Source organism: Gymnoscopelus microlampas, assembly GCF_963454915.1.
Source record: "Gymnoscopelus microlampas genome assembly, chromosome: 11".
NCBI classification, from domain to species: domain Eukaryota; kingdom Metazoa; phylum Chordata; class Actinopteri; order Myctophiformes; family Myctophidae; genus Gymnoscopelus; species Gymnoscopelus microlampas.
The window spans coordinates 7,666,678-7,692,916 of record NC_139948.1 but is presented as its reverse complement, the minus strand read 5'-3'; the positions used below and the strand labels follow the sequence as shown (position 1 = coordinate 7,692,916).

Below are 26,239 nucleotides of genomic sequence, written 5' to 3'. Positions count from 1 at the left end.
CAACCTGTCAAAAAAAGAGAAACATGACAAACGAGAAAAAAAAAACGAGAGTAGATCCAGGTGGTAAAAGCACTGTTACAGCTCTGTACACAGTGGCTGGAACAGCGGCCACTGTGGCTGTTGCTAAGCACACTACTTAGTGGGCACAGAGCTCAGAGCTGAGCCGTATCGAGTATAAAACAGTTTTGTCTACAAACAACTTTGCTCGGTTTGGCAAGCCCTGCCGAAGCGGAAAAAAATGTGCTTCAGCTTCGTTTGGAGTATGCTGCAGCCTTCAGTTTGACCCCGGCTGTCGGAGGTCCGGTGAGGTTGTGTGTGTGGGGGAGGCTCAAACCTCAGATTCCAGGCTGGATACCCTGCCCCAGGGCTTTGGCACATAGGGACTGTTGACTCTGCGTGCCACCAACACCTGCCTCCGCTCCCTGCCCCCCGAGCCGCCCGGGTCGTCCCGCGCGCCCGGCCCCTCGTACGCCCCGAACATCCTGTTCTGATACGCCACCGGGCTGTCGCCCATGCGGGGCACCACCATCGCGTTGCTCGGGCAGTGGCTGGTGCAGGGGTGCAGCAGGTGGCACACGTCCTTGGAGCCGCCGTCGTAGTACTGTGCGGGCCCCTGGGCCGCCAGGGGCCCCACGTACACGGGCAGGTCCGTGTAGGAGTTCAGGTAGGCGGAGTAGTGTCTGTGCACCACGGTGGAGGAGGAGCGGCGCAGCGCGGCGGCATTCTGCAGGATGGCCTCCCGGTAGGAGGGCAGCCGCGTGGACTCGGAGTACTTGAGCTTCTGCTTGTAGGGGTAGGAGCCCATGTGGGCGGGGTCCAGGTAGGCCGGCTCGGCGGCCATCATCGGGTAGCACGACAGGTCGTTGCCCAGGCTGCCGTAGTGCTTGTGCGGCCTGGGGCCGGCGGCCGCCCCGGCGACGCGGGGGAACAGGTCGGGCATGTCCACGGCGCGGGCCGACGGCGAGGCCGAGGCGGACGGCTTGGTCTCGTCCACCTGCCGGATCCGGTCGCCGCCGCCGCCGCCGCCCCACGTGGCTTTGAGGAAGGACGGGCGGCGGTTGAGCTTGTCCTTCCCCAGGAGGGGCACGTCGTCCATCTCGGGCTCCAGGTAGGGCTTCATGCAGGAGTTGCAGCTGGCGCCGGCGCCGGGGTAGTGGGCCGCCGAGCACGCGGCGGCGGTGGGAGCGTGGTTGGCCAGGAGGTGGTTGGCCCTCAGCTCGGCGAGGCAGGCCGTGGGCTCGTCGTACTCCGTCCGCACCCGGGCGTCCAGGGGATCGAACACGTAGCTGTGGGACCTCTTCTTGCGGCTCACGCAGTCGGGCGGGTAGCTGAACTTCCTCCTCAGGGGCCCCTTGTGCTCCACGTAGATGTCGGGCACCTGGAACTCCCGGTAGGGGACAAAGGAGGAGGCGGCGTGCCGGCCGTGGCTGTCCACATACAGCCTGCTGCTGTGGTGGGGGTTGGAGGAGCCGGGCGTGGCCGGCTCGCGCATGGCGATGTGAGGGCTGCTGAGGCTGGAGATGGGCAGAGTCCTCTCGAACACGTGCTGGTTGCTGCGGACCGGCAGGGTGTAGCGGAGCGGCGCGGAGGGGCGGTTCGCCGCCCCGCCGCGGGACTTGTCCAGCAGGGGCTGGGTGCAGGTGTCGTAGTGGATGGGGAAGGTGGGCGTGAGGGCCCGCTGGGGGTAGGGGGAGTGGTTGTCGGTGATGCTGGAGATGTACGGCAGGCGGCCGTGGGCCGCGTGGCCCATGTCCACCACCCGGGGCGGCAGGCCCACGCGCATGTTGTCGGGCCCTCGGCCCCCCCTGCTCCAGTTCTCGATGGTCTTGGTGGCGTTGTCCAGCGAGTTCTCCACCCTGGCCGAGGACACGATGTCCTTGGCCGTCTTCAGCATCTTCAGCATGTTGGCCTGGGTGTAGTTGGTGGTGACGTCGGGGTCCTGCAGGCTGCTGCCGCGGTCCGTCTCCTCCACCCCGTTGAAGCAGCTGTAGATGCCCTGCAAGGACAACACAGAGTTTGTTGATGTGAGTTAACCTGTTACACACCTGTAAGGGGCCATTTGGAAGCCCATGAGGGTCCCTGGACCCCAACTGTAGACCCACTGGTGTAACAGAGTGTTTCCAGTGAGCCAACATGCACAATATCAGCACCCTGACTCTGTTTGACCAGAATGGAACAGAGCCTTCATTAGTGTCATTGGTAACACCTGTGAATGTCTTCATAATATGGCTGCTGTGAATAAAGCCTATTGTGGACATGTCATAATAATAGGCAAACATTTGGGGAAAACAGGCGCACGTTCGGCGACAATAGCAGATCCACAGGCTCACGACATGTTGTCGTGTGCATGTAGATCAAAGATCAAAGAGATTTTCTATCGCGGAAAAATACGAGGGGGCCGAGAACTGACCCCTGGGGTACTGTATATATGGGGGCTTCACCAACCGACATGGTAGGTCTCACATGTGTGATGACGGAGGAGTGACCAACGCAGGCCGAGGCGTAAAATGTGTCAAAATTCTATAAAGATTGTATTTGCTTATGGAGCAGGAGGCTCGCACAGAAACGTGTGGCCCCGCCCTAACAAAATGTATGTCATTACATCATGTGACAGAATGACACAGCCTGCAATCTCCTCCATGTCGTCACTAGGGTTGGGATCCGGAACTGGAGGAATCGGATCCAACATTGAGGAACCGAAATCGGTTCCATCACATTTAGATCCATTTCTATTTTTAGCGGTGCCAACCGCTCTACGTTTGACTCTGTCTGTGTGTCCGTCCGTTTGTTTGAGCACGGGCCGTTTGTTTGAGCACGGGATGAGCACGGCAAAGAAGCAAACAGCTATAACTTCAGTTTGCAGCATGCCACCAAGTCTAAATTTGGTATGTGGACTTAGACCACCAATAGGGACCAGCATGAATTGCTGAAGCCCCGCCCCCTCTGTCTTCCCATTGGCTGGCCTTCAAACAGCCATAACTCAAGTTCGCAGCAAGCTATGGAGTACACATTTTGTACATGGACTAAAGCCAGCAATAGGGACTAACTGTCATTACTTAAGCCCCGCCCCCTCTGTCTGCCCATTGGCTGGGCTTTAAACAGCCATCATTCCAGTTTGCAGCATGCTACCAAGTACAAATTTGGTAAGTGGACTCAGACCACCAATAGGGACGAACTGAAATGAGTTAAGGCCCGCCCCAAAGGCACCGCTTCCTTCACACAGGGTGTGATTTTTTTTCACACGGTCACTAATTCATATTTTTTCTCAAACCTTTTCACTTGAAGGATCACCACCATAACTGTACAAATGGTTCCATTTGTACACTCTCAGAATTACAGACCTGTAAGGAGGTGCAACCCCCTCAAGTAACCCAGAGGATCCCTGTGCCTCACTTTGAGAACCACTACATTAACATGCATGCAATACTGTATGTATGATTGAATTTGCGTTCATCAAAAAAAGAGGAATAACGCGCAGCTCTTAAGTTCTGTGGCGATCCGCTTAGCCCGTGTAGCTGTAAGCTCAGTGGCATGAAGCAGAGCGTTTTGGCATTCTCCAAAACAGACTTGTAACCGTTTCATCTCGCCACTTCCCATTCCTTCGATCGACAGATACGTATTACTCTCTGAAGCCCTGGTTTTGACAAATCCACCGTCTCGAGAAAGGTCCTTGCCACCGACAAACGTCGACCTTTTTCAATAAATCAATGCTGGAGGTGATTAGTGTGTGCGGAAATTCACTTTTTTTTTCTTTCTCCTTTAGAAATTGGATCTTTGGGGGGGGGGTGTGATTGCCTGTACCACAGAGGAGACAAGTGGTGTGCGTGTTGCCTTGTACTTATCTTGATAAATCCACTGGCCAATACAAAGTCAGCTCGTGAGGTGCGCTTGCAATGAGACGACCGAACGAGAGGGCAACAGTGGGTGTGTGTCTACACGAGCAACTGTCCACTGGTGGACCAAGAGGACATTGCAAGTGGGCCCCCAAATAATTGGGAAAAACACTCATATTTCATTAATAATACAACATTAATATAAAAATGATGAGCTGTCGCTGCCAGCGACAAGGAACACATTGTTAAATATGGCTGCTACAGCTGCTCCAAATGGTGGATGGAATTTTCAATTTAGGCATTTAGCAGACGCTCTTAGCCAGAGTGCTTTTAAAGGGGCTACATCATGAATTTAAAAAAAATATATTATATATAAATATTGCCCCCTAATACGTTTTAAACAGGTTGTAAGCCTAAAAAACATCGAGATATTTTTTTCTCACAATCTGACTGTCTGTCATTCCAAGCTTTTTCAGCTGCAATACCAAAACGTCCTATTGGGCAGGGGGGAGCTACTGAGCAATTCTGTCTGGCCATCATCAATGCAAAATCAGGGCAAGTGACATCACTTGCCCTGCCATTCTGAAATGGCCTGTTCAGACACGCCCATTCAGGAAATCCATGAAATGAGCATGAATGACTGAATGTTAAAAAAATATATTTGTTTGGGTACAAGAGACACTGGGGAGCCCAAAAAATACTAAAAACCTAAAAAAAATGAAATTCATGGTGTAGCCCCTTTAATGTGTGTTTTTGTGTCCTCATCTTGGTGTGGGCTCCAGAGTCATCTTAAACTAAATCATTTCAACAAGCATGCAAGATTATCAAAACAGGATTAAACACAATTATTTCATAAGCATGGGAAGATTATAAAAACAGGATTAAGGACTTCCTTGACCACTGAATTCCCTTTTCCTGTTACTGAACACTGCTAAATCAGTGATTCTCAACCTTTTTTGCATCAGGGCTAGTGGTGGAAAAAATACTCAAATGTTTTACTTAAGTAAAAGTATCAATACTGCAAACTCAGTTACAAGTAAAAGTCTGGTGTTGAAAATGTACTTGAGTAAAAGTACAAAAGTATTAGTATCAAAATGTACCAAAAGTAGAAGTACTGAAATGTTTGAAAATGAAATGTTTGAAAATAGCCGATCTACAAGAACACAACACGTCGCGATGCGACGTGTTGGGAGCTTGTAGATCTGCTATTTTCAAATAGCCTATATAAAATAGGGCTAAAGTGATTAATGCATGTTTTATAATGTAATAATTTATATCTGCAAAGTAACTCGTAGCTGAAGTTTTCAAATAATTGTAGTGGAGTAAAAGTACAATATTTGCCTCTGAGATGTAGTGGAGAAAAAATAAAAGTATTGACATTTGGAAATACTTTATTAAAGTAGAAGTACCTCAAAATTGTACCTAAGTACAGTACTTGAGTAAATATACTTGGTTACTTTACACCACTGATCAGGGCCACCCACATCTGACCACTTAACAAGGCAGACAAAAGGCTGCCTTGTTAAGTGGTCCCGGCTTGCATCAATGGACCTGACATAGTATACTTTGTTCCTATGGTATCACAAAGAAAACTCATTTAGTTCAAGGTATTGAAAAGAATCCCATGACATAATGTTTTGTACATTATAGGTTTTTTATATTAATGTTATATTATAATTAAAATCGAAGTGTATTTTCCAATTATTTGGGGGCCCATTTGCAGTAACCCTCGCGGCCCATCAGTGGTTTTCCCCATCGCTGTGCTAAGCGATTCTTTGATGAAATGTGCAGATTGTTTTAAGTCTGTTTCTTTCGCATGGAACATTTTTTTTATGTTCGCTGTTTTATGTTGCCATTTCTTTTATGTGAACATTTTTTATGCTGCTTTCTTGGCCAGGACTCCCTCCTTGTAAGGTACATGATTAGAGATGGGAATATTCCTGGTAAAAAATAAATAAAGGTGAAATAAAATTAAATTAAAAGATGGTCATTTGGACAGGCGAGGCTGCAGTTAGATTTAGTAATAATTGAGGTGGTTCAACTATGTTAATACATGTTAATTAAGCACGGGATGCAATCGGTGTCGGGTAGAAACCTTGTATGTCCAAAACCTGTTATTGTTATATCTTGTAAAAATTGTGAAAGTAACTGATCTACAAGCTCACAACGCATCATATGGCGACACATAGTGAGCTCGTACATCGGCTATTTTCACTTCTTGTGTGTGACAATCTAAATAAAAGTATCAATACTGCAATGTAGAAGTACTCTGTTACAAGTAAAAGTCTGGTGTTCAAAATGTACTTAACTTAACTTAAAGTACAAAAGTATTGGTATCAAAATGTACTTAAAGTGCCAAAAGTAGAAGTACTGAAATGTTTGAAAATAGACGATCTACAAGCTCACAACGCGTAGAGCTTGTAGATCCCTGACAAGCACGTGTCTGGGAACTGTATGAGTTGAGGCATTACATTTAGTTTGACTCATTGGCCAAATTGTAAAATAATATAAGAAAGAGGCAAACATTTTGAAAGTCTGCTATTTTCACAACATTCATCTGTGGAACTGTTTGACCAGTCTTTATAGTATAGTTTGTTGATTAATTGTATCTATTTTAATTTTAATTTTAGAGGTATTAAAAAGGTCTTAAAAGCTCTTAAATTGTCACTTTCAAATGTGCAGATACCCTGTATATTCTGGCTTTTGCTGTTATCTCTAACATAAGTATCTATTCATACCATAGACAATGCATTCATGACGCATTGTGAGCTTGTCGGTTGGCTATTTCTGACATGCAACACCACCATGCGACAGAGTAAGAATCAGGTTGAAGTGTCTGTGTTTTGAAAAGGTTTTGCATATAAGCCTCAAAACTAACAATCTAATGTGTAAGCAGATGATCTGCCGATCATGCAGTTGCTATATAATTAATCTCCCCTGTTTTCCATTGAGCGCTCAGGCGTTATTGTCAGATCACGACAATTCACGTATCAGCGTGGAATGCATAATCGTACCTCTTGCCACTGTCAACAGCCTCAAATAAAGCTTTGTGTGGCGATTTATATTACATTTGTCAGCGCTGCTATTGCCTTTGGACATTTTGATTGACAAAATGCACATAGGCTACATTAACGTCGCGTCGCATCGCGTTTTGAGCTTGCAGATCTGCTATTTTTGCTACTTTTGAATTGTGATCCAGATTTTTTGGGTTTTCACTGTTTTTATTGGAATCCTGAAAAGTAACGTTTTTATTTAATTTCAAAAGCATTTAGTTATACTTACGTTAACTTTTTGAACTTACATACAAATACATTGGACATAAAAAAAACAACAGCATTTTAATACTAGTCATTAAGTCACTAATATAGACTGAAGTAATTAAAGTGGGTCATGTTTGCATGTTTAGAATTGTAACAGCTGAAATCAATAATATAATCAGCATTCTGATATTAACCTGCAGGCCGCATTAAGTGAAGGTTCCGGGCCGCCAGTGCCGGGCCGCCAGTTGCCCATATTCATGATGTAACAGTACAGCGTCAAAACAGGAAGAGGAAGTGACTTACTCTACTGATGGCCAGCAGGAAGTCCAGCCGGTCGGACTTCTGGACGGAGTGTCTCAGCTTCCAGTAGAGCAGGTGCTCCCAGGCGAACACCAGCAGGCTGAGGCCCATGGCCACCAGCAGCATGTAGAAGACGCCCGCCATGTTGTCGATGTCCAGCTTGCTGCTCATCACCTCCTTCTTCTCGTTGCGGCAGATGCCCGTCAGCCACACCGTCTGCAGCTTCTGCGTGTCGCCTGTTAGGCAGTGGTGGAAAAAAAGTATCATGGTTGAATTTACCCAGGTCTGTGATTAATTTGACCCAGCATTTGGGTGTAATATTTAACCCAATTCATGGTAGAATTTACCCAGGGCTGTAATTAATTTGACCCAGCATTTGTATTAAATGTACATAACCTGGGAGTAAGTGTATAACCTGGGTTAAAATGCACAACCCATTTTGTTGGGTCAAATTAACTACTGCTGGGGTGGTCCACAATTGATCCTGGCGTTGGGTTAAAAAACAACCCAAATTGGGTTGTTTTTAATCCAGCATTTTTTTTACATCATTCACAAGTCAAAGTGTCGATACTGCAATATAGAAGCACTCTGTTAGAGGTAAAAGTCCGGAATTCAACATTTACTTGAGTAAAAGTACAAAGGTATTGGTACTTGAAGTGCCAAAAGTAGAAAGTACTCTTTATGCAGAATGTCCCATTTCACACGTTACAAATATTTTGAAAATATAAATTTTCAATATAAATATTTTCAAATGGCCGAAATGTACTGTATACAGTGCTGAAGTGGGTAATGTATGTTTGTAATAATAATCAAAATCCTCCCAAAAAAGTATAACTAGTAACTAAAGTTTTCAAATAATTGTAGTGGAGTACAGTGGTTAGCACTTGAGAATGGCAGTAATACCATCTGAGTGCCTCTGTGGTGCCACTGTGGTACCACCACTACTTGGTGGTGCCACATTTGACACCTTTTTTTAAGGTGTAGTGTGGCTGATCGCCCACGATGTGGCGCATGTGAGTCCTTGAACAGTACATTATTAGCAGCAGGGGAAGGGTGAATGCATTTAAAAGTGATTGTTATTTTTATTTTTTGTAAACATAGAAAATAATGCATAGTCCTTAGGATGAATTCAAAAGCAATTGTTTCTTTAAACACAACTGTGTTTCATGGTGGAAGAAGTGCACAGACATTTTACTAAAGTAAAAGTAGCAATACCACAATATGAAAATACTCTATTACAACCAAAAGGCCTGTGTTCAAAATGTTACTTGAGTAAAAGTACAAAAGTATTTGCATCAAAATATACTTAAAGTACCAAAAGTAAAAGTACTAAAATGTTTCAAAGTAACCGATCTACAAGCTTGTAGATCGGCTATTTTCAAATGGTATAAAATAGGGCTAAAGTGGTTAATGTATATGTTTTATAATATAACAATTGATATCTTTAAAGTAACTAAAGTTTTCAAACAATTGTAGTGGAGTAAAAGTACAATATTTGCCCCTGCAGATGTAGTGGAGTGGAAGTAAAAGTACAGTAATACTCCAGTAAAGTAAAAAACACCATCATTTTTCATGAGGTTCTAGGCGACCCAAGTGGGAATCGTACCCCAACCTCCAACTTTACAGATCCCTTTCATTAACCACTACACTACTGGTATAGTTGATGTGATAGCTGTATCAGATCACAAGACACTACACACAGAAGGGGCATCTCACTTCAGCTGAAACAGAGAAGTGTTACTTGAGTAAAAGTACAAAAGTATTGTCATCAAAATATACTTAAAGTACCAAAAGTAAAAGTACTAGAATGTTTGAAAGTAGTCAATCTACAAGCTTGTAGATCGGCTATTTTCAAATGGTATAAAATAGGGCTAAAGTGGTTAATGTATATGTTTTATAATATAATCATTTATATCTGCAAAGTAACTAAAGTTTTCAAACAATTGTAGTGGAGTAAAAGTACAATATTTGCCCCTGCAGATGTAGTGGAGTAGAAGTAAAAGTAGCAAAGTATTGGCATCAAAATATACTTAAAGTACCAAAAGTAAAAGTACTAAAATGTTTTGAAAGTAGAAAAAAAATTGGATTGGAAGAAAGAGAGAGAGAGAAGGGGGGTTTTACATTATTTGAGGGGGAAGGGATAGAAGTGAATTGATCTACCAAGCCAAAACAGGTTATGCTAATGCACACATCCTGCCAAGGAGTCTGTCTGGTCTCCCAAAAACATGTTCTTGACAGTGAAAATCATTATCTCAGATAGTTGACAATAGTCTGTCTACAACGATAGTCAGACACAGACACACACACACACACACACACACACACACACACACACACACACACACACACACACACACACACACACACACACACACACACACACACACACACACACACACACACACACACACACACACACACACACACACACACACACACACACACACACACATACACCATCTGCACCACTAGTGCAGTGGTTAGTGAGACTGACTTCCAAGAGTGAGATCAGAGTTCAATTCCTGCTGGAGAGGCAAATAACTTCATGGAACTGTTGTTTCCGATTCAAACTGTTTTTATGTGGTTGGTTTGGCTAATATTCTTTAATGTAATAAACATATTTGTTATAAAGAAACAATCTCTTTTGCAATCATCCAATCCAAAAACCAAAGCAATCCTGTGTACCAGTTTAAACACTGCAGGCCTCACTCAATGTAACCATTGAAACAACTTTAAAGGGCTAATATAACAGTAACAATAACTTCAACTTGAAAAAGTTCTTGCAGCTCTGTTCAAATACAGTATATGATTTTCAAGAACATGTTTTTGGGAGACCAGACAGACTCCTTGGCAGGATGTGTGCATTAGCATAACCTGTTTTGGCTTGGTAGATTAATTCACTTCTAAATCCCTTCCCCCTTACCTCAAATAATGTACCCCCCCCCCCCCCCCCCCTCTCTATCTCTCTCTCTCTCTCTCTCCCTCTTCCAATCCATTTTTTTCTACTTTCAAAACATTTTAGTACTTTTACTTTTGGTACTTTAAGTTTATTTTGATGCCAATACTTTATTACTTTTACTTCTACTCCACTACATCTGCAGGGGCAAATATTGTACTTTTACTCCACTTCAATTGTTTGAAAACTTTAGTTACTTTGCAGATATAAATGATTATATTATAAAACATATACATTAACCACTTTAGCCCTATTTTATACCATTTGAAAATAGCCGATCTACAAGCTTGTAGATTGACTACTTTCAAACATTTTAGTACTTTTACTTTTGGTACTTTAAGTCTATTTTGATGCCAATACTTTTGTACTTTTACTCAAGTAACACTTCTCTGTTTCAGCTGAAGTGAGATGCCCCTTCTGTGTGTAGTGTCTTGTGATCTGATACAGCTATCACATTAACTATACCAGTAGTGTAGTGGTTAATGAAAGGGATCTGTAAAGTTGGAGGTTGGGGTACGGTTCCCACTTGGGTCGCCTAGAACCTTATGAAAAATGATGGTGTTTTTTACTTTACTGGAGTATTACTGTACTTTTACTTCCACTCCACTACATCTGCAGGGGCAAATATTGTACTTTTACTCCACTACAATTGTTTGAAAACTTTAGTTACTTTGCAGATATAAATTGTTATATTATAAAACATATACCATTAACCACTTTAGCCCTATTTTATACCATTTGAAAATAGCCGATCTACAAGCTTGTAGATCGGTTACTTTAAAACATTTTAGTACTTTTACTTTTGGTACTTTAAGTATATTTTGATGCGAATACTTTTGTGCTTTTACTCAAGTAACATTTTGAACACAGGCCTTTTAGATGTAATAGAGTATTTTTATATTGTGGTATTGCTACTTTTACTTAAGTAAAATGTTTTTTTTTAATGTTTCATTCCTGAGGGTTAGATTTAATAGCCCACTGAATGCAATTTACCAAAATACATCTTGATAATATAACCCATACAATTATTTGTTTCACTTCTCAACAAGTTCAGCTTCAATTGCAGCTTCTATCTGTTGACTGGAAGCAGCCCTGTCTCAAATAGACACAACATGCCTGTGTCTGGCCATTAGTTGCTCTCTACCGCCATCTAGTGGCACCACATAGAAAAAAGTGGTACCACAAAAGTAGGTGGTACCACAGAGGCACCAGAGAGGCACCACCCCTGACACTTTGAAGGTACAACCACTGTAAGTACAATATTTGGATCTGAGATGTAGTGGAGTAGAAGTAAAAATATTGAAAATTGGAAGTACTCCAGTAAAGTAAAGTCAAAATTGTACTTAAGTACAGTACTTGAGTAAATGTACTAGTTACTTTCCACCACTGCCTGTAGGAGGGGGCAGAACCACGGATCGCGACGAGTCGTAGCTTTTACTGGTTCTAGAAAACGAACGTCGGGTCCGGGAACCAAACAAACGGTCCAAATGGACTAAGAGTTAACTCTGAGTTACAGACCCGTAACGGTCCATTTTGACCCTTGATGGTCCCTGACTTTGGAATGCGACAAAAACTAAAAATATCCATGAATTAAGTCTCCATGGGGTGAGTAATTGCGACCGTAGGTCGCACTTACTACAGAAAGCTGCTCCAGGTGTCCGTCCGTCACTCCGTCACTCCGTCACACACGTCACACTTTTGCCCTGCTCATATCTCTGCACCCATTGCCCCGATCCATGCCACATTTTGCACACACAGTCCTTACCTGCCAAACTACACCCTCCAAGGACCCCCGGAGCTCCAGGGACCCCCAGCTGCCTCGGGGACCCCCAAGTGTAAAAAATGAGCACATGTGGACAAATTACCAAATGACCACCCCAACGGGGCTGCTCACGGGGCATTCCCGGGGACCACCCACTCCTGGTGCTCCAGAACGGATGCAAAAGTGGTGGCGCCCCCAGTGGAGGACCCCCTGCCACTGCAGCTCACATAAAATGCCGTAACTCGGGGGCTTGCCCCCCACAAACAATCCCTCCTTTCCCCTATAAACACACTCTCTCTCCCACACCACACACACACACACCAACAGCTCTTGCCTCCATTGCCCACACAACTAGGAACCAATCGCCGTTACAGCCCTCTTCTGTATACATGTGACCTACGGTCGCTTATCTCCCGATTAGGGAGTCTTACTGGTTGATAGAACAAAAGTCATTTTGGGGGTGAATGGTGGATGGAATTTACAATTTAGGCATTTGGCAGACGCAATTTACATAAGCAGGGAAATCACATACAAATAATGCAGAGAGACAGTGTAGTGCCTCAGTAAACTATAGGGTCGCAGGTAAACCCAGAACCTAGCAGTCTAAACAACACACTCATCAAAATAATCTGTACACAACTCAGATGTTTACTTAAGTGAAAGTAGCAATACCAAAATGTAGAAACACTCTGCTAAAAGTACAGTTGTTCTGCCTTCAAAATGTCACTTGAGGAAAAGAACAAAAGTATTGCTATCAAAATAGTCTTACCAAACATAAAAGTACTTTAACGATCATAGTATAGGATTGTAATTGGTAATGCATTAATATGTTCATCACTTTTAATGCCACAGCTGGTACAGGTGGGGCTGACTTCATGTGCTGCTGGGTAGATTAACTTATAATACATAGCTATTCATTACTTAATTATGTTTTGTATTAATAATGTAGATTGGCAAAGTAACTAGTCACTAAAGCTGTGTGTATGAGTATGAAGTATAGGCAAATGGAAATACTCAGATGCTACATCTTTGTGACTAAATACAGCAATATGGGTATGTGGTAAACTCATTATCATCTGGGAATTCATCATAGCCCAAGGTTATCCAGCTGAGGGCCAGCATATATCAGCCAACGGCCGTATTTATCTCAATCTATTCATCTTGATCTATATTTATCTCAATCTATTCATCTTGATCTATATTTATCTCAATCATCTCCTGTGCTAATGTTGGTGTGGCTGTCTTTGTGCATATCCCCATGGTCGGGTGCAAATTGTATGTCCAAAACTGATACTGATCGGCTGATCTGAAGTTTTTTTTTTATGACACCGTCCTGCCACAAAGTATAAAATAGAGCATTTATCTATTAACCCATTCAGACCGGGAAATAATCGGTGTCATTTTTTGATTTCTTTGGCTATTCAAAAACAGCAGATCTGCTATTTTTGAAAAACCGTGAAAGTTTGTGCAAATCTTTGAATATACATATATTTTGAAAGCGAACACTTGTAACTCAAATCTTTGCTTCTGGGGGATTCTAAATGTCTTCTAAATCCTAACAGTTGTTGGAAAAACGTATGTTAATATATCAATGGTTCTCAAACTTTTTCATGTTGAGGACCCCCAAAATGATATGCATTTGGTCGCAGATCTCAAAATGTTTTGTAATAGGGACGCCCAGAAGCAAAGATTTGAGTTAAAAAAAAATCCTTTAAAAAATATATATATTCAAATATTTGCAAGAAAAATCACTATTTTTCAAACATATCGGCAATTTTTGAATAGCCAAAGAAAAAACTAAAATTTCAAATGGGTTAAAAAAGTACATACACATATGAATTATGGAGATACACGTTTTCTGCCCGACAGACAACGATATACACCTTCTCTATCCACTCGACCTGCATTACATGTGAAGTGTCTTGAGAGATAACTTGCTATAGAATTGACACATTACAAATAACATTATATTTGATTGATATAGTGTACAATATACCTCAAACTATCAGCTTACACAGGAAAACCCACAGTGACAATTCAACGCCGAACACCCCTATACCACGGGTCCCGTTAAGGCAGTAGTTCTCAACCTGTGGGTCCCAAAATTATTATTTATTTTTTCGTATGAAAAAATACCATTACTGCATCAAAAGTAATCAACAAACTATACTATAAAAACTGGTGAAACATTGGCCAAATTGTTAAAAAAAGAGGCAAATATTGTGAAAATAGTTTTATTTTCACAATATTTATCTGTGGAACCGAGTCAAACTAAATGTAATACAATTTCAAGTGCTTGTCAGGGTGGGGGGTCCCCAGTTCAAATATGATTATTTCGAGGGGTTGCGGCTCGAAAAGGTTGAGAACCCACTGCGTTAAGGTTCCATGCATGTTGGACACTTCTTTGAGAGTTGAATCCAGTCCACGCTGAGGATTTTGCCAGTGCAAAGTGTGAGGTATATATATATATATAAATATACAATGTATACCGTCAGCCAGAAACTGGAGCAGAGCCAGGTCTATGGGTCGTTTCCAACGAGACTCCTTCTGCAGGGCGATGCCATAGCCAGTGGTGGCAAACACCTTCCCACTACCGATGGTCACCAGCTTGCAGCCCTCGTCTTTGCCCGCCATGTAGTTCAGCACCGCCGCGTCGTAGATGAACGCGTCCAGTTTCCTACGAAAGAGGGACGGAGAGAGAGAGAGATTCTTACTGCCTAGAATACATTTTCTGAGAAAAAAAATAATTTTTCAAAACATTTTCTGAAACAAAAAGTAAAATAAATAATAAAATCAAACATTTGAACTAATTTTCACTCATTTTGAAAAAAATGCTTAAAGGGGGATACCACTCATTTTCAACATTGAACTATGTCTTTAATACACCTTAGAGCTGTTGTGTGGAAATAAGAACCCCCCCCCCCCCTTCTATGTTGCCTAGAACTGGGGAATTGAATGAGGTCATGTGATCAGTGACATACTTTTGGCTCCGCCCTCTAGGCTACTGCATTCACTAGAATGGGGAAACTCACTTCCAGCTCAAACAATGCATTTTTGTAAGTTTGGGTCCCATAGGTTGCTTCCTAGCAGTGAGGTTTCCAGTTCGATCCCGGGCTCCACCAGAATAGTGTTGAAGTGTCCTTGAGCAAGATGCTGAACCCCTAATTGCTCCCGATGAGCAGGTTGGTGCCTTGCATGGTTTCCTCCACCATCGGTGTATGAATGTGTGTGTGAATCGGTGAATGTAATGCACAATCTATGTAAAGCGCTTTGGATAAATAAATGCACCATTTACCAGTCAGTCAATCAATCAATCAACAAAATAAATGCTTTGTTTTACCTAACTACAGTACTCAAGTGAAGTGAAGTGAAGTGCACATCATTACTGCTCACCAGTCAGCACTTAAGATCACTCACCTCAAGTAATTACGGTACGTTATTGGTACAGCTTAATTATAATCTAAATCATTTGACCATTTGTTTTATGGCCATATGAGGTTTCCACGACAGCGTGGACATGTGGTGCGTGCGTTTTTGCCGTCGCGTGGCCGAGCTCGGCCCTACCCTGTTTTGAGGCTGTTGAGGGCATCCTCCACACCCTTCTGGTTGTATTTGACCATGTGGGCGTGCATCTCCGGGTAGTTGCTCCGTATGTTGCGCTCGGTGCTGCCATTTGGGACCGTGCCAAAGCGGAACGGCGGGTACTGCTCCTGGGGCTTCTGAAACTGGAGAGAGAGAGAGAGAGAGAGAGAGAGAGAGAGAGAGAGAGAGAGAGAGAGAGAGAGAGAGAGAGAGAGAGAGAGAGAGAGAGAGAGAGAGAGAGAGAGAGAGAGGCAGATGGAACACGTATAAATGATAGATTTATCACGGCGCTCTCTCACACCGTTCATGTCATGTGAAAGTATAAGTCAGTTTGATGGGATTATTGAGCAGCCTAGCTGGTGCGTTTTTTTCCCCTCGCGACTCTCTCATGTGACAGAGGCCTTTAGACGCTGACAGCAGCACAGTGGAGTGGCATGTGAGCGTGTCATTTCTATTCCACTCCCCCCTCCAGTCCTCCCTCCACACAGTGCTTAATGTGCTCCATGTCCTCTCTTCTTTTTGTCATTTCCAAATGGCAGGCTGTGGCCCCCCGGGGGGCTTGCAGGTGACGAGCGGTGACAAACTGACACGGCGGTGACACCGTCCAACCTGGCTGGCACACGCCAGCCAGTGGTGGAGGAAGACGTAGTTTTTAAAACAATATATTTTTCAACTTAAGTTTACGTACAGTAGCAACACCACAATGTAGCAATACTAGTAAAACACCTGTTTTAAAATGTTTACTTATTGCCATCAAAATGTATTATATTATATACCGTAATACAGTAAAAGTACTCAGATTTTTCAAAATGGGTCAATAATTTTGAATATAGCACATCTCCAAGCTTTGTTAGATCGTCTATTTTAGATTAGCTGAAGTATGAAATAGCGCTTAGGTGGTTAATGTATGTTTTGTAATAATAATCTAAATCTGCAAAGTAACTAGTAACTAAAGCCAGGTCAAATAATTGTAGTGGAGTAAAAACAAAAGTACAATAATTGCCTCTGAGTTGTAGTGGAGTAGAAGCATAGTATTATAAAGAGTGGAAATACTCAAGTAAAGTAAAAACACATTCAAAATGGACTCAAGCGCAGTACTTGAGTCCATGTACTCCATCCAACCTCGCAGACACACCAGGCACGCTATCCTCTGATTCCCACCCATGCCCTCAAGTGCTGTTCAGTCAATTATCTCGTTAGCCTTTCCCCGTGTTAATTTGCACTTCTAATTCTGTGATTTAGAGGACGCAATGTTCAGAAACTTAACCTTGTGTCTGTGCCATGCTCCCTCCCCCCCCCCACCCCATGTCTGTACTAAACATTTATTTTTAATTGATCCCTTTTTTTAAAGGGTCCTTTATCTTTGCTTCTAACAGTGCCACGTCCTACTCTAAAATCTGCGACCGTCTGTGCGTCTGTAGTTCGCGATTGTCGCGAAGCGTCCGACCGATTGAGGTCAAATCTGAGGGAGTGCCGTGCCCGACATCAAGTCAGTTGGATAGGCGGTTGACCAGACCCGCCAATCCGACCGATATGCCCATGTATAGGCCTGCCCATGTATGGGCCCAATCGATTTCAAACTCGCCGTGCATATCGCAGAGGACTCAAGGGAGTGGTTTTCGTTTTTTTTTATCCCACGATTCTGTAACCCATTTTCACCCGGTGCCAATTGTCTAAGTGATCCTGGGCGCTACACTCCCCCCACCAGCCTAGGGAGCCCAGGGCCGAGCTCATGCCTCCTTCAATGCATGAGAGCCAACTGACCTTCTTGTCACCTGACAGGGGGGAGTTTCCCCGGTTGGACGTAGCACGTGGAAGGAACGCGTTATTCCAGTTCCTTTCCCCTCCATCAGGCGCCCCGGCTGACCAGGGGGGAGGCGGTATAGCGACCAGGATTACTACATGTTTTTGTGAGGCTATTAACTACCCTGGTAGACACGGGGAGAACATGCAAACTCCACACAGAGTAGGCCCTTTCGCCAACCCCACATAGGGTGGGAGGCATGCGTTAATCCGACAGACCTTTTCTCCGACTATGTGGCATCCGCGTGCGGTTAGGGCTAGGGTGCGGGTTTGGTTCGGGTTTACTGTTTAATGTCGGAGCACTGCGCTGTCGGAGGAATGCGCTGTCGGACTAACGTATTGCACCCACATAGGGTATGGGCGCTGATGACACGGAGGAGAAGACACGCCCCCAGTGCCCACAGCGTCCCCGGCGGGAATCGAACCCAGGACCTTCTAGCTGTGAGGCTACCGACTGCGCCACCGTGCCTCTGAGGGAGTAGTTTTCTGAGTGGAAAAGTCGGTCGGATCAGACGATCTCCAAAACATAATGATAAACGCATTCCATTTTTGAGGGCACAAAGGCCAAATACCAGGGCAGGAAGGCCATCAAATAAAACAAGATTTTAGTCCATTGAAATAATGAATTGCATTTAAGGGTTAAGGATGATTTTATATGTAATATGTAGACTATCTGCAGTGACATAAATAAATGATGGTATGTACAACCTGATCCATGCTCAGCCCTGCACCAATCAAAGTCACTGGATTGGTTTAAAGATGGGGACTCAGGGGAGTTCAGAATTCATTATCTCAACAAAAGACACTGGAAAGAAAGAGTCACTGGTGTCTACATGTTGACAAGAAAGAGACAGAGGAGAAAGTGGTACAGTCAGCTGGGGCGTTAAGGCCACTGTGGCGAAAAGGTTGTGTTTTTTTGTTTGTTTACAGATAAAGACGTCTTTACTATGTGTTGTCGTGTCGGTTCTACCTCTTTAACATTTGAATGCTTTTAACCGAGCAGCACCTACAGTATTGTCGATGTGCGTATAGTTAGCTCCGATTTTGTGACCGCCACACATTATTGTTGCCAAACAACTACGTATACAAGAAGAATCGGCACGCGTGTTGTGAGCCTGTTAGATCGTCTGTTTTCGCCATATGAATACAAGCGAGCCTTGGCGTGTTTGACTTGCCCTTTGGCGTACCTTGGGCACGAATATTTTGACAACCGTTCAACTAGAGTATATCATTACACTGGAGATTACAATGGAGATTGCTTTGCAATAAACCTTGCCTTCTTGAATGGGGAGGGGGGGGGGGGGGGGGGGGTCGGCCTTACATACGAACGCACAGACCTCTGTTGCGCCCTCATATCAGGGCGAGATTACTTTCCAGAGGTGACCGGGGGTCTCTTTCCGTTTGTTCGCCATGCAAAATTGCAATGGGACGCAATCACGCGCCGAGGTTGGCAAGGGCCAAGGTTTTCGCGAGCGGCTCCTTTTGTAATGTCGCCCTACACTACTCTAAATCATAATATTCCGCGACTCCATTGACACGACACTCGCTATACGCACGCCCCCCCCCCCCCCCCCACCCAAAACCTGATTACATCGAGAGAGAGGGGGTCCGTTTTGTTTACACAGTAGTGACATAGAGGGCATACACGTGCCACCGACATGATGTGTTTTGCGTATACCACAAGGACTTGTCCTCAGTGGTGTAAAGTAACTAAGTACATTTACTCAAGTTCTGTACTTAAGTACAATTTCGAGGTACTTTTACTTTACTGGAGTATTTCCAATTGTCTATATTTTTACTTCTACTTCTACTACTACATTTCAGAGGCAAATATTGTACTTTTTCTCCACTACAATTATTTGAAAACTTTAGTTTCTAGTTACTTTTCAGATATACTGTAACTGATTACATTATAAAGCATACATTAACCACTTTAGTCCTATTTTATACCTAGGCTATTTGAAAATAGCCGATCTACAAGCTCACAACGCGTCGCGATGCGACACATTGTGAGCTTGTAGATCTGCTATTTTCAATATGGTTTGTACTTTAACTTTTTGTACTTTAAGTATATTTTGATGCCAATACTTTTGTACTTTTACTCGAGTAACATTTTGAACACAGGCCTTTTACTTGTAACAGAGTAGGCTACTATTACATTGTGGTATTGATACTTTTACTTAAGTAAAAAAATGCAGTACTTTTTCCACCACTGCCAACATGATGTGTTTTGCATATTATACCACGAGGACTTGTCCTCACTATATCCATACATGAGGACATGAGCTCACGACGGAAGTGTCCATTAGATGGAGATCAGCGCACCCCGAGTGTCCTTACGACGTCTCCCTCACTTTGTCCTCTGAGACACTTTGATGCAAGGTCACTTTCCTCAGCGGTCCACGTGTCTCATTTGAATCATCCCTAGCTGAGATGTCCCCGCACAGCTGGGCAAACAATGCACCGTCCTCCCTGTCCCTGACTGTAAGTCTGGCTGAATTCTGTTCAAATACCGTTGTCGTCGGGCAGAAAGTTTGCATCTCCCGTTTTTCAACTTTTGGTGTTTTTTTTTCTCAAAACACATTTGCTGCCATTGACGGAGATCTCCGTCATTTAAAATCCACCCGTTTACTGCCATTGACGGAGAAAATCCTGTATCTCAGCTCCTGTGTTTTACCATGTATTTTTGGCGACACATGCTATTTTCAACTGGGTATAACAAGAGAACGGGAGGTCGCGATGATATATATATATTTTTTTTCCGCAGAAGCACAGTAAAACCATCCCTGATTAGCAACCATCTAGGGGATCGATCATACTGGAGATAAATATTCGGTGGTTCTTGAATTTTTTCCCCAGAATGCTTAAAAATGCTGCCAGAAACTACCTGCCAGCATTAGAAAGCCCCTGGCAGTGAATGTGTTAATGCCGGACTTCATCATACAATTAATTCATCATTGATTTATGTCTCTTTTTTGTGTTTATTTATTGTGTTTTGTTGCCGTTGTTTTATGTTTCTTAGCTTGTATTGTGTATCTTTAGATTCCTTGTGCAGCACTTCGGTAACCCTGCGTTCGTAAAAAGTGCTATGTATCCTTGCTGTTGGGCAGGAACCTCAGCTTTGGACATACAAGGTTTGGGCCCAACGGCAGTGATATGAATCTATAGACGTTGCTGTCCGGCATAGACCTCTTATCTCCATATTCGAACTTTTGGTGTCATTTTCGTAAATGAACACCCTACGTGATCATACTAGACACTAGAGCGTCAAACAACTGTATCAAAGTTTGCTACACGTTTCGAACTTGTAGATCTGCTACTTTTGCAAATTTTTAATTTTGAATCCTGAAAAGTTACGGTTTTGGACGTACGAGGTTTCCACCCGACAGTCAGAGACGATACAGTCATTAGTCAGAAAGGAAAGGAGCATCAGGGTAGTTCAGGCCGGAGCCCCTCTTTTGCCTCTAGCCACATTATGGCCGCCATCCTAATGGTTCATCTCCGCAGTCTGTTTAATCAGACCATCAGTCATTCCTACACGCTCAGCACATCTCGCCAGCTTGTCCACTGATCAAACTCCCTCCATCTACCCTAGCCTCCGCCTGTGGTAGCATGTACTGTGGGACAGGCATTACACAATGCCCTTCTATTTATTCACTTAAACCCAGTGGTGGGAAGTAACTAAGTACATTTACTTAAGTACTGTACTTGAGTACAATGTTGAGGTATTTGTACTTTACTTGAGTATTTCCAATTTCCAGTATTTTTACTTCTACTCCACTACATCTCAGAGGCAAATATTGTACTTTTACTCCATTACAATTATTTGAAAACTTTAGTTACAAGTTACTTTGCAGATATAAATGATTATATTATAAAACATACATTAACCCCTTTAGCCCATTTTAATTCATAGGCTATTTGAAAATAGCCGATCTACAAGCTCACAACGCGTCGCGATGCGACGCGTTGTGAGCTTATAGATCTGCTATTTTCAAATATTTAGTACTTTTACTTTTGGTACTTTAAGTACATTTTAATACCAATACTTTTGTACTTTTACTCCAGTACATTTTGAATTCCGGACTTTTACTTGTAACAGCGCATTTTTATATTGCAGTATTTTTTACTTTTACTTAAGTAAAGAATTTGAGTACTTTTTCCACCACTGCTTAAACCCCATATGGGTAAACTAGAGTTTCGGGGGGCTACGCCCCCCTCAACCCCAGCCGCGCACGGGGCTTTGCGTTTGTTGGTCCCTCCGTGTCCCTGTGTCTATATCCGTGTAGCTGCAGCAGAGAGTGGGCAGTATAGATGGGGATTATGGCTGTTAGAGGCATGTACGCGCACGGGGCCCGCGTGGGCGTGTGTATATGGGGGTAGACAAATTGTCTAAGTAACATTTGCAAAAAGGGAAAAAAAAAAAAAGAAATAGTAAGAAAGTGTAATGTAAAAGTTACAAAAGGATGAAAAATAAGTAGAAGAAATTATATTTTGTATGTTTCGCGGACCACCAGGGGGTCCGCGGACCCCCTGGTGGTCCGCGCGGAAATCGTGGGATGAAAATTTCCAAAATGAAAAAAAAAAAAAAAAAAAAAAAAATATGAAGGTGGTTGCTTGTTTTTCTGAAAGCTGGCGAATGGCAGCCCTTTCTGCAAGATGGCGGCCGCCTGGTGTTGTTGTGAGTACGTGTATTTGGGGGGGGGGGGCTGTGGAGCTGTGGAGCTGTGGAGCTACATAGTTCTCCAGAAGACACACACAAACATACACCATCTACAATGGACGAACTGAGCAGCAATATAGACATTCACCACACGAACGTGCATTGTTGACAAAGTGATTGCACAGCCGCTGCAGGCATGACAACCAGGTTAGCGTTAGCGACATGGCAGCTATCACAGCGCCCTGTCCGTCGTGCTGCAACTGCCTGTGATGGCTACAGCAGTAACAGCAAGCTGTCTGCGATGCCATTGTCTGGAGACTGCTCTTAGCGTGACACGACCAATGAGAGTGAGCGCTGTAGTTGTTGCTAAGATACGGTGGCGTCTCTGCCCCATAGCTTGTAGATCTCTCACACATGATTGGCGTAGGCTGCGTTGCCAGGTCTGACTTTGTGTCTAAGCAATGGTCGGCTTATTTTTGCGCGCCTTTGGGCTCGTTTGCATTGTGCGCACGGCAGCGCTTGTTTAGCGTACGTCAGCGCGACGTGGCAACGGACGTGGCAACGTGAAAGGTGATTGGCTGGTGAAAAGAAACACCCGACGTTACACCAGAAATGGTGCCTGGAGAAAATGGTGACCAAAAAAAAAGTTTGGAAAAAAAGGAAAAAAACCCCGCAGCGGCTGCCTGCTGTTGTGGTGATGAGGTCGTGCGCAGGGTAAACGGTACGAAGCTGGCTCCCCTTCCGTTTTGTCCGACATTTGGTGAGTAGAATTAATTATGTTGCGCGGTGGAATAGGTGTAGTGAACAGTGAGATGTCCCCTACGCGAGGCGTAAATTCAGTGCGGCCGCCGTGGCGAGTCAGTAGGCGACATGTGGTCTGGCGGTGCGTTGTTTATCCGATAACAGAGCTGTGGGGTGTCACCACCGAGGGTGCGGAAGTTGCTCGCCATTTATATAGTTAGATGGTAGGGGTGTAACGATGCATTTTAACAGCAATACGATACGCATCACGATACATGGTTGACGCTACGATACATGGACGATATTGGTTCATTCATGGCGATGCGATACGATTCAATGATTTAAAATTGATACAGTAACTATTTAGCAAACAAAAAAATCTGTGTGAAACGTGTGGATAGAGCAGGTTTTTTAAGGGAAAACTTTACTATTATGGATATAAATAAGTAAACACAGTGATTCTCTGGCAAATATATTGACATTGTATTTGAACACATATGGACAAACCCGCAACTTGACGTGAACACAGAGATTACACACATTTATCGATAAACCAAGTGTAGCGATATGTAATGGAAAAGTAATTAAACCCCTCTTTCTCTTTTTTCTTCTTAAAATTGCTAAATGCAAGTACTTAGTAAAGATAAAATCGATTATTTGCATGGCAAAACGATTCGATACGATACAAAGTCAAATGGTACAATATGTTGCTGTTTGCATACCGATATAGTAGATTGTGGGAAATTAAAATCGATTTTTCGATGCACTTACTTTATTGTTACACCTCGTGTAACCGGAGACCCTCAGGGCTCTATACTAGTGTCTTTTCTGGGGAATTCCCCCCAGAATATGGGGGGTTCAAGTGGTTAATATAATACATACAGAAAACTGTACGGGTGGCACAGTGGTAATACAGTGAGATTTTATCATTTTCTGGGCGTCCCTTATTTGGGGTGCATTTCGCCTTTCCGACATGTCGCCTTTCCGACGTTAACGAACCCTATACCTAACCCTAACCGCACGCGGAAGCCACTAGTCGGAGTGGCGAGATGTCGGAATGGAAGGAGCACCCCCCTTATTTGTCCTGGAAATAAGGGACGCCCAACTCTCTCTCTCTCTCTCTCTCTCTCTCTCTCTCTCTCTCTCTCTCTCTCTCGGACGCAGAGAGCATTGTAGAACCGTGTGTGTGCACGTGCTCACGTAAATGTGTTTTTTTTTACCGGGTTTGTTACATTTTGGGGTGTTTTAGTTACATTCATTTGGTTAATTCGGTACAAAAAATGTACTCCATGAAGTTCAGATGCCGGAGGTTTCTTTTTTTTCTTCATCCCAAAAGTGGGGGGGGGGGATATCCCTCCCCCAATGGAACTGAGTATGTCCAACCCCACCCCCCCCCCTCTCTCTCTCTCTCTCTCTCTCTCTCTCTCTCTGCTTTGTGTCCACAAAGCCCGGAGCTCTATAATGGTCGTACCGTGGGAAGAATAGTAAAGGCGTCGGACTAGAATATAGTGAAGGAGCAGTGGACAGCTCGGGCCTCTCCTCTCTCTAATCCCTGCGTGACCAGAAGCAAAGAGAAGACAAATCATGGCTGCTGCTGAAGCTTTAGTGTGGATTTGCTCGTCCACAGTGGTTCTGAAGCACGTTCGTCCCACAGGGCTCCCGATAGGCTACTGGACATGATAATCACACACATGGCTCTGCTGCTGCAGGAGGGAAGCCATGTTTGATGTTACATGATGTAATACACCAGCAGTGGTGGAAAAAGTACTATTTTTTTTTTTACTTAAGTAAAAGTATCAATACTGCAATGTAGAAATACTCTGAAGTCCGGAATTAAACATTTACTTGAGTAAAAGTACAAAAGTATTAGTATCAAAATGAAAATTGAAATAGCAGATCTACAAGCTCACAACGCGTCGCACCGCGACGAGTTGTGAGCTTGTAGATCGGCTATTTTCAAATAGCCAATGTATATTTAGGTCTGAAGTGAAGTTTTGTAATAATAATCAAAACCTACAAAGTCACTAGTAACTAAAGTTTTCAAATAATTGTAGTGGAGAAAAAAATACAATATTGGCCTTTGAGATGTAGTGGAGTAGAAAGGAGTACTGACAATTGGACTCAAAACTGTACTTAAGTACTGTAATTGAGTACATGTACTTAGTTACTTTACACCACTGTGTAATAGCCTACACAGTGTTTCCATACCTGCTGTCTGGGTCTGTTGACTTAAGGCTTTGTCTGTTTTGGAGGTAGTCCAACATTTTTAAACTTGTTGCACAAAGTCATTGGGCCCGATTCACTAAGCTGGTCGTAAATAACGTGTAAATAAAGTGACTAAAGGAGGGTTTATTTTCTCTAAGCAAAAACTGAGGTGCGATTCAACAACTTGTGTGTAAATCAGTGAAATGTGAGGATCACATGTGTTCCTCATTTATTTTTTTGACAGTCAGAGGCGCGTTCATGTGGGAGATCATTTGCATTGCTCCACACCCCATTTAAGACCATAAAAGTTAACCGGGAATATACAACGTCAAATGAGAAACGTCATCACGCTACAAAATGAGACAGACCACACCACAGAACAACATGTAAATCAGCGCAAGCGAGTCCCTCGCGCGATTAAACAAAGTAAATAGCCAACTCTCGCGTGTAATGAAAATAAGAAGTTTGTTTGCAAAGTTAACTTTACGACCAATTAAAGGCTAATAAAACTCGGAATGGACATTATATAAGCCCTTTTCTACTGAATATCGCTCACTCACCATAGCCGAGGTAAAAAAGATGCTGCTGCAATATCCAAACATTTTTATCAGAGCTTTATTGATTACTGACGGGATTCTGTCCTTTGGGCGAACCCTCCGCTACATCGGAATTGGAAATGGAGTTTAATGGACACATCTTTCATACTGTATGCTCATCAGGGTAAGACTAAATCATGTGATGTGCTCAAATCAATATTCTAAATTAATAGTGCGTCATTGGAGTTGGCCTGAAAGCCCAACTGCAAAAATGGCAAACAAGCCGAAGGCTCTAACTCGGCTCTAAATGCGTCAACTGAAAAATAATACAAATTGGTTGAATTTGCATCATGTCTAGGTTATAATATGCATCCAAGCAATAGCTCATTGACATGATTTTTCCTTATGTTTTAAATGTGTTGACAAATGTTGGGCACATACGTATTTTGTTTGAGGTTTGATACTGTTTGGTGCTACTGATTCTTCATGAAGAATAAGGCATTCTAATGACATACGCAAGCTTTGGTCCCGTGTAAGTCAGCCTCGGAGCAGACTTGAGAAAGAGGGGACCTCCCGCAAAATTCACCAACAAATAAAG

General features: G+C 43.4%; 1 protein-coding gene across 1 annotated transcript in view; it reads right to left on the bottom strand.

Moving 5' to 3' along the window:
• Positions 1–328: 328 nt before the first annotated feature.
• Positions 329–26,239, bottom strand: part of grin2ca (glutamate receptor, ionotropic, N-methyl D-aspartate 2Ca) — a gene marked incomplete at both ends in the record, with an annotated part of 127,311 nt that continues 101,400 nt past the window's right edge. Inside the window, 4 exons of the mRNA XM_084072387.1 lie at positions 329–1,996; positions 7,397–7,629; positions 14,601–14,788; positions 15,676–15,836. Of these exons, the coding sequence (XP_083928513.1) occupies positions 329–1,996; positions 7,397–7,629; positions 14,601–14,788; positions 15,676–15,836 (2,250 nt within the window). The remainder of the gene's footprint in view (positions 1,997–7,396; positions 7,630–14,600; positions 14,789–15,675; positions 15,837–26,239) is intronic.